This window comes from Colias philodice, chromosome 25 (assembly GCF_061535455.1).
Source record: "Colias philodice isolate Cphi_HAF_F1 chromosome 25, ilColPhil1 Martin Lab GWU primary, whole genome shotgun sequence".
In the NCBI taxonomy this organism is placed as follows: domain Eukaryota; kingdom Metazoa; phylum Arthropoda; class Insecta; order Lepidoptera; family Pieridae; genus Colias; species Colias philodice.
The window spans coordinates 6,972,487-6,986,794 of record NC_143110.1 but is presented as its reverse complement, the minus strand read 5'-3'; the positions used below and the strand labels follow the sequence as shown (position 1 = coordinate 6,986,794).

Sequence of the window (14,308 nt, the reverse complement as noted above, 5' to 3'; positions counted from 1 at the left end):
GTTTTGTAAAAAATAATTATTATGGAGTCACATAATCTAACACGTATGATGTACGAAGCAAAGAATGTGTTTTGTAAATCTATATTATAAAAAAAAAATGAATCGCAAAATGTGTTGGTAAACGCATAACTCGAGAACGGATGAACCGATTTCTATAATTCTTTTTTATAATATTCCTTGAAGTACAAGGATCTTACGTAGAGAAAACGTAAACATATACCACGCGCGAAGCCGGGGCGGACCGCTAGTATTTATATTTTTTCTAAAAACTTTCCTAGAATGTAGAAATGTATATTTGAAAGCTTTGTAAACGTCAGAAACACAATAATTTCAAATCAACGTCTGGTTAATTGAAAGAGGAAAATCCAATAATGTTTTACCATTCCATCGTGAAAAATTCATTCAACTGTAAAATTTGTTTAGTGATCTAATTATTTACGTTTCGTTAGAATAACGGGAACATTTTTATTTGAAGTAATAACAATCATAAAAAATTCTGAATTTAAATCATTTGTTGTTACAAAACTGTTTTTATAAGCTGTTACATATCTATACCTAGTACCTACACATATACTTGTCACAGTGTATGTAACAAAACTGCTTGACAGAGTTATATTTTTTATGTGCTTTTTTATAAAGGTTGTCGTAGCAGAATATATTCACCGGGTTTGCTAGTAAATAAAATGTACTTTACTACCTATTATTGCGAACTATTTTGTAAGAATAATTAAGTAATCCTCCTGTTGGTCTTAGCGTGATGATATATAGCCTATAGCCTTCCTCGATAAATGGGCTATCTAACAACGAAAGAATTTTTCGAATCGGACCAGTAGTTCCTGAGATTAGCGCATTCGAACAAACAAACAAACAAACTCTTCAGCTTTATAATATTATAATCTTAATCTTAATCTTAATCTTATCTTATCTTAATCTTAATACTATTATAAAGGCAAAAGTTTGTAAGGATGTATGGATGTATGGATGTATGGATGTATGGATGTATGGATGTTTGTTACTCTTTCACGTAAAAACTACTGAACCGATTACAATGAAATTTAGCACACATATAGAGGGTAACTTGGATTATCACATAGGATAGGTTTTATCCCGGAAATCCCACGGGAACGGGAACTATGCGGGTTTTCCTTTGAAAACGCGGGCGAAGCCGCGGGCGGAAATCTAGTATATAATGTAGTATATAGATGATATTATTTAGTAAAGATATACCAAATAGAACAAAAACTAGATCCGATAACTAATTGGCAGTCAAGGAAACAGTTAATTCGGTTCTTATGCCGCTGTTCCACGCAACGATTAATCATTGCCATTTTAGCCTAAAAAGAAAGAAAACGCTCTTATTAAAATGGAGAGGGAATAAAATTACTGACGATTATATAATCTCGTTAATATCTGGGCTTTTATACGTGTTTTGACAAAATGAGTTTCAAGATTAATCTGTGATCATAAAGAAAGTATAATAAAAAAATATACAAGCTAAGTACTTACTTAGCTTTCTAACTTGCATTCAAATCAGTTAAGCCGTTCAAACAATCGAGACGATATGTTTGACATAAACAATATAAGAAAACATTATCTAAATTTTATTTTAACAATGCAATGATGATTATAGAATAAATCCTATCCTACTAATATTATAAATGCGATAGTTTGTGAGGATGGATGTGTATGTTTGTTACTCTTTCACGGAAAAACTACTGAACCGATTACAATTAAATTTAGCATAGGTACCTACATATAGATTGGATTAACACATAGGATAGGTTATATCCCGCGGGAACTATGCGGGTTTTTCTTTGAAAATGCGCTCGAAGCCGCGTGCGGAAAGCTTGTTAGTAGCTAGTCGTTTAATTATTTAGTAGTGCACTTATTAAGGAATATCTAATTTTAATTAGGTAATTGATGAAAATAGAGATCTTATTGTAACCGTTTTCATACAATTATTGCATGAAAAAGTAACAATCGTACAGAGAAAAATTATCGAATAGACTTTACAAGGAACCTTTAGTAATTTAAGAGTTCCTTGCAGTTTTTAAACGCGAGGTATTCATGTACATATATCAAGTACTACGCGAGCAAAGCCGTACCTCCAGCTAGTATAATTTATATAAAAGTAATATAAAAGTGATTTCATAAAAATCAGCGCATGCAATGCTGACGTTTCGATTTTATCCAAACTCACGATTTGATTGCCAGCAGATTTTCTGTATTTCGATGCAATATTTTTTTATCTACGTGTTTCAATTGTTTTTGTTTTGTCAGTTTAAATTGTAAACTTTATGGAGATTTGAACTGCATAAAGATTGCTTTTATTTTAAACTTATTAGAGAATTAAAATTACTATCGATCTATATGAATGTTTGATTTTCCAAATGTACGTACCTAACTGCTAAATTGAATATCGGAAGTATTTCAAGTAAAATAAGTTAGTACATAGGTAGTAAAATACTCGAATTACTGGAAAGATTAAATTAATAACATCAGCTATTCGCCAGTAGGTAAATGTTCCAGGAAAAGGAATTAAGTTGATTTAGAAATTACCCGGAACTTCCGATTAGAAACATAGAGATTATAGGTACATGTTTAGTTAATAAAAGCTGGTAGTTTAATACAGATCCTACTAATAATATTTTAAATGCGAAAGTTTTGGAGGATGGATGTATGCGTATGTATGTTTGTTACTATTTCAGGCAAATACTGAACCGATTACAATATAATTTAGCACACATATGGAGGGTAACTTGGATTAATACATAGGATAGGTTTTATCCTGGAAATCCTACGGGAACGGGAACTATGCGGGTTTTTCTTTTAAAACGCGGGCGAAGTCGCTGGCGGAAAACTAGTGATGTATAAATCTGTACTGTTGGCAAAAATCACTAAAATTATGACACAAAAAACTTTTCAATCAAACTTTTCTTCCGAGATCAAAGCCAAAACGTACAGACATACAATAAAACACTAAATAGTAGTTCCAAAAATAAGATTATTTGTAACAGACTTTGAAATGGAGCCCGCTCAGAATTCAGTTGTATGTCAGTCTGTCAAATTTATTTATTAGTAAATAAAAAAATTGCAGCGATGTGCTTGCCAAAATCTAAACGCACGGAATCAGGGTTATTGCAAGATTTTTTCTTTCTTATTGAATTGGTTAAATACAACAAATTTTCTCAGCATTTATATATTGCATTTGTACATAATAATATGTTATACTTAGCTATAATGAAAAAAAATTCAACATGCAATAAATTCTAAAGGAAACTTAACATTTTTTTTAATTTCAAGGTTATACAATTTATATAAGTAAATATATCCTTTTTTTCCAAACAGTCAATAATAATTTACATTTTCACCGTCTTTTTGTAGGTATGTAAATGAAACCACCAGGCACACGTACCGTGACAATACATACATAATATATTTGTTTTTGTATCACAATGTAGATTAATCGAATGTGTGTTTCACCGCAATGCGTGCTATGGAATGCATGTGGTAAATATTAGTTACTAGTTCCCATTCCCGTGAGATTTCCTGGTTAAAACCTAATACTTTTTCTGGTCTTAAACTATCTAGGTACTATATTTTTCATCCCAATCGGTTTAAAAGATAGAAGGAAAGATGGAGTCACAAATTAATATTATACTTTCGCATAATAATATTCATTTCTGAAATCAAATAGAAAATAGTAATTGTCGTAGGTATAGATAGTATGGATTACAACAGCAGAATCATTACGACCGCAATTAATAGATTATAACTAGATATGTCAACTATCTACATAAAAAACTAGGGTTATCAATGATAATTTAATCATTGCCTGTAATATTCTGTAATACTGCAATGCAAATTTCTAAGGAATCATATACAGGGTGTTCTAAAACTTACCTCATCATCAAACGCCACATTGTCAGCCATCTTTGTAGCTGTCTACAAAGCTGAAGGAGCGTGGTCAATCGATAACGCATCCAACACTTGTATTGATGTACCGAGACCGCTGGCACATTCTGTAACAAGAAATGGTTGTTGTTTAATTGAATACAGGGTGTTCAAATTTATCTATATTGTTCAAATTTATTATATTGCGTAAAATTGAATTAGACAAATAGCAGTTATTGTAAAAAAACAACCTAATTATAATTTATATTGAGAAGCATAGAATAAGCAATGTTACGTTTGTTTAAATTTACAAATGTAAACAATATTACATTGCAAATGTAATTTATTTTTCTTTTCTATTACTGCTTTAAGTTTTGTTTATTTTCATTTTATTGTACGTAAAATATCTTAACCATTATCGTAATCATTAAGATCATTTTAGTCTCAATGGTTGGACAAAAGCAGTTATTTCATTTAATAGCCCCATTTCAACCAAAAGTCTTTAAAAATTAAATTACCAGCATGTGTCCCATTCAAGGCGGCGTAATTAATATTAAATCGCTGGTTTAAGAGTTTAATTAAAAAGTCTTAAAACGTCAGCTGTGGTCGCTTTCTTTATAAATGTCTGAAGTTAATGGGCATTCACAATGGGCAGCGTTGGGCGAGTAGAGGCAATCACGATAGTGTAGAGAGTCTAAATGTCTATGATCATTATGTAGATGTTTATTCATAATCGCCGTAATGGCGGCAAACATCGACGATCATTTGTTGGGCCAACGCTGCCCATTGTGAAGAGAGCTCGTGAAGTAAACCGTGAGTAAACCGCTCTGTAAAACTGGAGCAATTAGGAATTATGGTCTAACAATTTGTACCTATAAACGTTTTGACAATGTACAGACAAAACCTAGATCTATATTAGTTGATACATTCCGTAAGGTTTATTAGTAGATTATATTTAGCTGTTACGGAAAGTTATATTAAGCTATTGCATAGCTTCTATCGCGGGCCTTGAGCGCGGGGACCGAATCGAAAAATTCCGTAACGAAAAACCTCACGCTCCCCACTCCGACGGGCGCGGAGGTGTGGCTTGAAGGCATAGCATGCAATAGCTTTACCGCGGCAGTCCCCGAGTGCCACACGTCTTTTTTTTTTAATTACCTACCTACGCTTCCATTCGAATTTACGACGTCTACGTCTAGGCACTATTTACCTAAATAAAACTGTGAATGTCGTATATATGTAAGTCCTATTATAATAGTAAATTACCAATTATTCAATACATGTTCACATTCGAAATAACTCGTTAAAGCCTTGTTTAATAAATCTTGACTTGTTTAATTTATCCGTTTTGTACAAACAAACAATGAAAGATCTTTCATGCTATATTTTCTGTGAATAAACATAAAACAATCCGATTTTACAGAGATAATTCATAATAACAGATCCTCATCATCGTATATGTGCCACAAGATAGAAAATTTAAGAATGGACATTGGATGCTGTGAAAAACATTTTTTCTCATTAAATTTTACAAATCAACATATCATTCATTTAATTCTTATATTACACGCGGTAAGTTTTATTCAATTCTTCAATAACTTCGATGCATTCTTTCATACAGTATTAAATAACGTTTGTTTCTAACTCAATAAATAATAAAATGCCATATTATGTAGAACAGAATAAACTTTCATATATTATTTACCACTCCACTACAAAAATATAACAGACTATAATATTCATATAACTGCACTATAATTTACAAATTTAAACACAGACCAATATCGAGCAAACACCAAACTGCGCCATAACGTAAGACAATAGGAACACGCGAATTTAAAATTTGAATTTGAATTTGCATTTGAAAACTGAATGTAAAGGAGATTTGGCTTCCATTTTGGATAATCCGAACTATTCCAAAGCGAGGGTATAACCTTATCATAATACAACTTGGCAGACGCAAGAGTTCCTAAGTTAGCAATATATTTCAACTACTTTTGCGTTGGTTATATATTCACAATGCTATTTGTGTACTAGTTCATTTCAGTTGCAGAGAAGACAGTCTCACTCTCATAGGTCTTCGTTAAAAGTTTTTGACTTATTAAAATAAATTCGATTGCATTACGGTATATAAAATATCTTTTGAAAAATTATTTCGGTGTTAGACAGCCCATTCATGGAGGAAGGCTATAGGCTATATATCATCACGCTAAGACCAACAGGAGCGGAGCCACGCGAGTGAAACCGCGAAGCGCAACTAGTACAATAATAATGTGTACAATGCACTAGATTGCAACTTCGTTGCCGTTGTATCATATAAATCCAATTTCATCGCAAATTGTGCCTATATTACCGCAAACTTGTAAATAGTTCTGTAACATTAGATATCTAAATATAAATAAACTTACATGTATCTACTGCGATACTGTAAACATGTGATTCGTTGCATAATTCTACAATTTGTTGTGTGATTATTATGGCTTTTGAAGGCACCCTACATAATACAGAAATCGATCTTTATTATAAATATTTCATAGCCTTGAAATAACGAGGTTTAACATGAAAAAATATAGGCCTTTTAATAGCTTTTAACAACAGCATACATTTGACTCTCAATTATCCGAACAAAATAAACACATTGACAGGTCATTGCTCATTCCCTAAATAAAGCGTCAATTTTTTCAGGATATCCTTCGGGTATTACGAAGATTTATAGAGTACATAATATATTGGCCACAGCTAAAAGGACGTCGTAAAACGTGGTTATATCGGATTATAAGGGACCTTATTGACTGCGCCGCTTAAGTCGTCGAGAAATTATTTCTATATTTCATGTTTGAAGCTTCATATACTTAAAAAGGATATTATATTGCTTTATTTAAAACGCAGAATTGGAAATTGGTCGGCTATTTGTCAATGAATCGTGTTTAAATGTAATGGTTATGCAAATTATTTGATTATAATTAAATGTTTCTCTACTATTCTAAAGGAACAGAAGAGAGAAATTCAATGTTACTATGCTAATCTTAAAGAGTTTGAGTTCGATTTTGAGTATGACTTTAACTAGGTGTTGAGTATTTCTATAAGTAAATCAAGCATTATAGTAAATATTTGAGTTGAGAACATTGAACAATACATTGTAGTCGTATAACCCAATTAAAAAGGGAAAAATCAGTGTAATTTATTAGTAGGAAAGTCAAAGTGGAATTCCATGTCCCTTTGGGGAAAGGGATAGACGCTTTTAAAAGCTGACACTGATCTATTTAGGTTTTCTCGATTGTTTTCTGAGCAGTACAGGCATATAACACTGTACCTAGGAGTGTATTTATTTATTTATGATTTTCCAACAAAGGATACAGTCAATATTATTTTACATAGCATAAAATTGAATACAATATGGTCTACTGCACCTTTAGTAACAGGAAAATACAACATTACATTAAGTTACACACAATATGTCAATTTGCTGAAAAATAATATATAATTTTAAACTAAATTTTTAGTATACAACTGTTCTTGGAAGCTACAAGACTAACTCTTTAAAATTTGTAGATTCTATATAGAGTGTATTTCACAGACATGTAAAAATTACTTCATTCTAACATCACTAAAGATGTTACTTCTGTACCTACGTCCATTCGTCTGAAAGTTTTTAGATAGAATTAGTCTGCAATACGCAAAAAATCCATCATAATTTTTTAAACAATATTATACAACATTTATCGAAGTCTACTGAAACCCGGATTATTCATGAATGAAACTGTTAATAAATAACATAAATACGATTATTTATTGATACAGATTATGTATACGTAGGAATTTACCTCTGTGAATTTCCCTCACCACCACAATACCCGGTGGGCTCATTAAAATTTTACGCTAATAAATCATTCAGAAATCACGCATGCGTAATAGAGTGACCATGTTTTGATATGATTAAGGAACTGTCTCAAAATTTATAACATAATTTAGTAATACATATATTGCTAAACACTTATTGATGTTTTTGTATAATATTTTTAAATAATTATTTGGTTCCAATAAGGAACGTAGTAAAGCAAGTTTGATGTTCTTTCTTCTCACTAGAAAAGATGCAAGAAAGCCTCAGATCAAATGAAATAAACAATGAATGAAGGTAAGTATTAATACTGTATTTGATTGTTTTTATTTCCAATATATTAATAGAAAAAGCCTTTTACACACTAACACAAGACATTTTTGTCATCAATCGACTAAATATTTACTCATCTAAGTAATACAATCGATCATAGAGAAGTGAGCCAAATTGAATTTATGGAACCAGCAAACATACGCCAGGTGACCCGTGACCGAGTGAAGCCAAGTAAAAACTTGTTAAATGAAACCATTTGCTATTTTGTTTTCGAATTTTACTAGTAATTTTGACACAAATTATAAGCTATTTTATATTTAAGATAGAGAAATTTATTATGTACACGTGTGGTATACAGTGGTTAATTTATTCTACTGTGTAAATAACTAGAAGCATTTAAGTGTTTGTTAAACATAAACAGTTAAAACATTACTGGACATAATTATCTTTTTCTAATTATAGTATGGTTTAAAGCCTAATATGAATATTGAATATACTATATTACATCATATACAATAACGGTGCTTGTTAAGTGCATAAATATATGTTTGCTTATATATAACAAATACATAAATAATTATACAATATTTTTGGCTTCACAATCAAGGTCAATGACCCCTAACCTCTTCCAACTTAACTCGTAAATCATGGTCACCCACTACATAGTAAATGTATACATATTATATATTACTACGGCCCTTACTGGAGCCAAAACACTTATACAAGTAAACATTCTGGGTCGGTTTTATTGTGACGTTTTGATAAAGTACAAGGGGGCTATAAGGAAGCTTATGGTAGAAATAATACGAACATGTTTTTAGAATAAGCTATGGCATGTACATTGTACAATGTACGGCTTTGTAAGAGCATTTTATTTTTAGTTATGGCTAATGTAAGGTTCGTATATAATAGTATTACTTCGGAAGTGTACAATTTAAATTGTAATAAAGCAATATCTCAGCTAGTGGCAAATATTATAATCAAATTTTCAAACGGATCAATTGTGAATAGCAAAGTGAATGAAAAATTCAACAGTTTTAAAAAAAAAGTGTGTGCGTGTAACCTTTACGCGCGATTGAAGTAAAACGCACTATATTGAATTCGGTTCAACAGTCTCTTCAGAAACATATGTCCTAACTAACAATATTAACTTGTTATAGGTATTCAGCTGAGATTTAAAATAATTCAGAGATTATCATATTTTTATCGCATTACTCCAGTCAGGGGCTTAAATCCCATATTCATTGTCAAGTCCTTTTTCTTATCGCATTTTTATGGTTAGTATCCCTAAGCTACGGCAATCCTCATAATAATTTTGATAAAAATTCGTTCTAGTGCGAGTCGGACTCGCGAAGCTATGGGTTCTGTACAAATACTAAATAACTAAAAATCATTATTTAATTGATGACCGACATAGAAATCTAAATAACAAGACACATAGAAGTGCTATAATGTCATAATTCGTATGAAAACCGCTGTCGCCAAAATCAACACATTCAAACCGAAAGCTAAACAGTAAGTAAACTATGCCTTTTATTGGACAGCTTGATTTTAGTGAAAACTAACTTAACTATTAAATTAAGCTTTTGAATATGTATCCTAACGCACGAATTTACGGTTTATTTTAGAATAACATCCCTAAGTATATGAGACTTTTTGCTCCAATACGAACAAACGTGATAATAAGAATGGTCGACTGTGTCATTCATTGTTATTTCGATTACTATGGTGACACTCGTAATACTTGTAAATATTCTATAATTTTAAGGAAAAACCGCATTATTTCCTAAAAAAATATTTTCCGATGAAATATTATTCCTTTATAAGTATAATTACAACTTGTGGAAGAATTTCCGCAATGGGAATTGCTGAAACACACCATGTATACACTCATACGTCTCCAGAGCAACTGAACAGTGACGAATGCACTGGTGATGTGAAAATCACCTGAGTGGCGACAAGGTCACGCACGCTTACGACTTCTAGTGTCTTGTTATTTAGATTTCTATGATGACCGAGCCAATCGTTGCTTCGCGATCGTTCACGAACGTCGCTTTTTTCTTAATTTGTAATAAAAAAAAACGTCATCTCTGAAAATTTCAACTGTCTGTGACGATTCATGAGAGCCTGGTGACCAACAGGGAAGTCGCAGTAATAGGATCCCTTTGGTTACGGAACTCTAGAATATCTATAAAACAATGTTAAACATTGAAATAACTGAACAAACCACCGTATCGATACATTACTCGAACAACTAGTTCAAACTTTAACAATACCTTGACTTCGTTAGTTGCTGTCTTTGCCCATCACTGGAAGCATCAAAGGTTTAAAGTTTATTCAACATTATATTAGTTAATTCTATAAGTTCTGCGGTGTTGGGAACAAAGCGTTCACCTTCTTCGACATAATATGTATTCAATATTATGAGAAGAACGAACGACGAAATAATATTGGCTTAATCTATTTTTTAACATTCCACTTGCTACATTTTCCATAAATAAAAAGACATTTATAAAACGGGAAATAGGAACTTATTTTAAATATCTCACATTCTATAATTGTAAGGGAATACTTATGGCTCGTTTATTCATTGAATATGTCATTTCTACTTCTTTATAAATAAATAAATAAATTTATGTACCTACTACGTGTGCCTCGGAGTTAGGACAATAAAATAATACAAATACTTTTATTACATTTATTCTCTAGTAATTCATGACAGCTTATAAATAACATCTTATATATAAAATTCTCGTGTCACAATGTTAGTCTGCATACTCCTCCGAAACGGGTGGACCGATTCTCATGAAATTTTCTGTGCATATCGGGTAAGTCTGAGAATCGGCCAACATCTATTTTTCATATGTACCACGGGCGAAGCCGGGGCGGACCGCTAGTAATTTATAACATTCTATATCTAAAGCGTCTAATCGTAAACCGTTTGAAATGAATATTTTATCTGTGACCCAGCGCTGGCAACAGAGAGGATGTTTCCATGTTAATCCTTTTCCTACCGCCTTTGTTCTAGCTGGATTTAGTTCGTATTTGTGTACCTAAAAGCCTAGGAATTAAATTCCTTTATATTCCTAAAATTACATAGTATATATAGGTATTTTGTGAAATAAAATGATTGATTTGTCATATTTACGCAAAAGTAATAAAAATAAATTAATTTTATTTCATTTAAAAAAAATAGATTCTACCTCCTTTGATTATGCATTGAAAAAATCCAATAATCACGGAATCGATCTTATAAACTGTACAAAATTGAGAAGCAACATTATCAACCTAATTTTCATGAAATCATACCACTATAAAATAAATAAAGGTTGAACCTACGACCTACAATGTCATAGTAAAATAAATTATAACATACAGTAAAATCCTGAACAAATTTGTCCTCTTTAACAATGGGACGTCCCACATTTGTCCGGCATGGGATTTATAAGCCAAGTGTATAAAGATGTACTGATACCACGATGGTAACGACTGTAATATTTCACATGCAAGCTGCCCCGCAACATAACGACTGCGGCTAGAAACTCTGCAATTTGTCCGACTTACTGAGGGACTATTCACATTTTTTCGTTACGTTTTTATAATACACAAAGTCTTTGGAATTATCTTGTAGCTCGTTCTTATTCTAAGAAACTGTTAATTATATGTGACGTAGTTCCTTATTAAGCTTTCTCGCAGCTTAGTTTCCGCTAGTAGAGATTTTCTGTTTTGTTTTGGGGAATAGGTACGAGGTGGCTTTATTAGTATCGTTTATTTAAATAGATAGAAAAGCGTATGCATATATACCATATTAAGCACAATCTATAAATTAAATATTCAGTTTTATTTCTTAATTCGACAAAAGCATGGACTAGAATTGTTTTTAATAGAATAGACATATGTATTTACAATGCATAATGAATATTGATTAATGTTTCAAATAAAGTGTCAGTCACAGTTTCTCACCAATATTCTATTTAAAGTAACACTCTCATAATATCGTTATTTTCTAATATGTAACCATCAATCAATTAAAATTATCCTATATTTATTACCAGCTCATACTCTATTAAACTTAGAACTAATATCAAGCAAGTATTTGTAAGTCGATAGATCACTGCGTTAATCTGCGACCGCCGTATGATATACTGTCAAGTGCTTATCGTGGGGACTACACACATATATTCGTTACTGAATTAAAGCTTGTTCTGGTTTAGTTATTTTTTTTTTATATATATTATACTCTTCTTTGGCGTTTTAATAAAGCTCTAAGAATGAATGATAACACTTTATTGATATTTATTAATTATTTTTAACTGTATGAATACTTTCCACATTAAGCAAAAGTTTATTTTAAGCTCCTATTCAAATTAATGTAACAGTTTTTTTTACAAACCGGTACGTATTTCTTTGCTCATTTTACACAAAAAGTACAAAATGTTTTAAACGGAACGTTGAATACAACCCCAAAAAGGTAAAAAAGGCTAAATGGCGGAAGTTAAAATACAAAATGAGTTTGATAATTTTCCAGAATGTTCATGGAGTTTCAGATAATATACATAAAGGTTTTTTCGTTTTTTCACGTCACGGCTAATTTCGAAAAGAATAAACGTATAAATATATTTTGTAAACATCTCTTCTCTACAATTTGTTAAATTAGATAAGGAACTAGTGACATTGAAATATATTTAATAATCGGTTCCCTTTCATTTTATAGAATTTAATTAAACCAATTTCAAAGTAAATAATATAGTATCAATACAATACAAGCATCGATAAGCTCATACTTGGTCTATATAAGAAACGGAAGTTACTATTCGAAATAAAAGCTTACAGAAAGTTCATCCATACTACAAATGTATACACAGATAATGGGCGAAACAAACAAATAAATAACAAACTGAAGCACACGCTATACTGTATCCGCGTACAATATATCCTTCAGTGGGATGTACAAAAGCCTATACCATTGCGACGAAAACTCCACTACAGATTTAAGATAAAACTCTTGTTATCTAGAAAAGCTTTTCTCATAACAATATCGTAAGGCCGAACAAATAAAAGGCTCGAACTTCGCATGATAACGATCCGCGGCCAATTCGTGAACAAACTGATGTTGTATTTGTTGAGGGACTCTTTAAATATATTCGCAAGAAAATCGGTTCCGAGTAAAACATTCGATTTTTTTACATGTACCGTATAATACATAGAAAATGAAATGACATTGAATGTAAATTATTGAATTATAAAAACCAGAGGTGTGCCGAGCACACGTGTCAGAAGTGAAACTTCTTTGGCAAGATTCAAAGATACCAAAATCGTCGCCTAACCCCATTACGTGATGGTATTGCCATGAACTTGAAATTTTACTCGCGCGCGCGCCTAAAGAAATTTCACTAAGTCCGCGATTCCAATTACTTACCGACATTGTGCGTTCGTAATATTATCATGAAAAAATCGCGAAGATTTTAAATAAACATTATAGATATAATACTATTAACAATTTAACAAATGTAGTAAGATGTTTGAATGTTTCTTTATTACAATTTAATAAACATTGTGTAAGAAACGACACGAAAGCTAAAGAAGACGGAATTTTGTGACTTTATTTTATTTTTCCAAGAAATGCTCTATTAGAATTTTCGCTATGTCTGGAGAATAATGAACAAACCACTTGGAAGAATTTCAAATAATAATTAGGAGTCCAAACTATTTGAATTGAGTTATTTCTACTGAGTGAAATATTGATCGTTAACCCTTATTTTTAACCTAGAACTGTCTATACATATATTGTATATTTATACATCTATAAAATGTAAATATTAGTTTTATACAAAAGGAATATGACACGAAATATAAAATTAATATAATTTAAATGATTTTTACACATGCGAAAGTTTTAATTTTTGTAACTTAAACACGCTAAAACTACTGAAATTATTTTAATGAAGACTCTAAAGTCATTTAGCGTCAATTTGTAGTTTCCAGAAGTAAATTACGTCATCAATGTAGCTACAGTGTAAATAAATAACCTTTGAAGGAAAGCTATTGGATGTTTTTATACATATCTAATTGAGTTTTGATGGAATAATAAATTAGAGAGAAAATATAGGTTGGGTATGAAATATGTAAAGTTTCAATTTGAGAGAGACTAATTTTTATTTGTAAGAAGTAGCGTTTGACTTAAGTGAATAATTCATTAGAGTATGGCGAAATAGGAGTATTGTAGTCGATCACGACATTCTTTATCCTATAGTTAGTACAGTAATTAATACACACTACGCTACATATAGCATAATGTGAATT

The 14,308-nt window shown here is 31.3% G+C and overlaps 1 protein-coding gene across 3 annotated transcripts in view; it reads right to left on the bottom strand.

Moving 5' to 3' along the window:
- Dpp10 (Dipeptidyl peptidase 10) overlaps positions 1-14,308 on the bottom strand; it is a 119,405-nt gene that overhangs the window by 84,476 nt on the left and 20,621 nt on the right. For all 3 annotated transcript variants that reach the window (XM_089710953.1, XM_089710952.1, XM_089710954.1), the window contains exon 2: positions 3,904-4,022. In XM_089710953.1, the coding sequence (XP_089567079.1) occupies positions 3,904-3,933 (30 nt within the window). In that variant the 5' untranslated portion in view covers positions 3,934-4,022. The remainder of the gene's footprint in view (positions 1-3,903; positions 4,023-14,308) is intronic.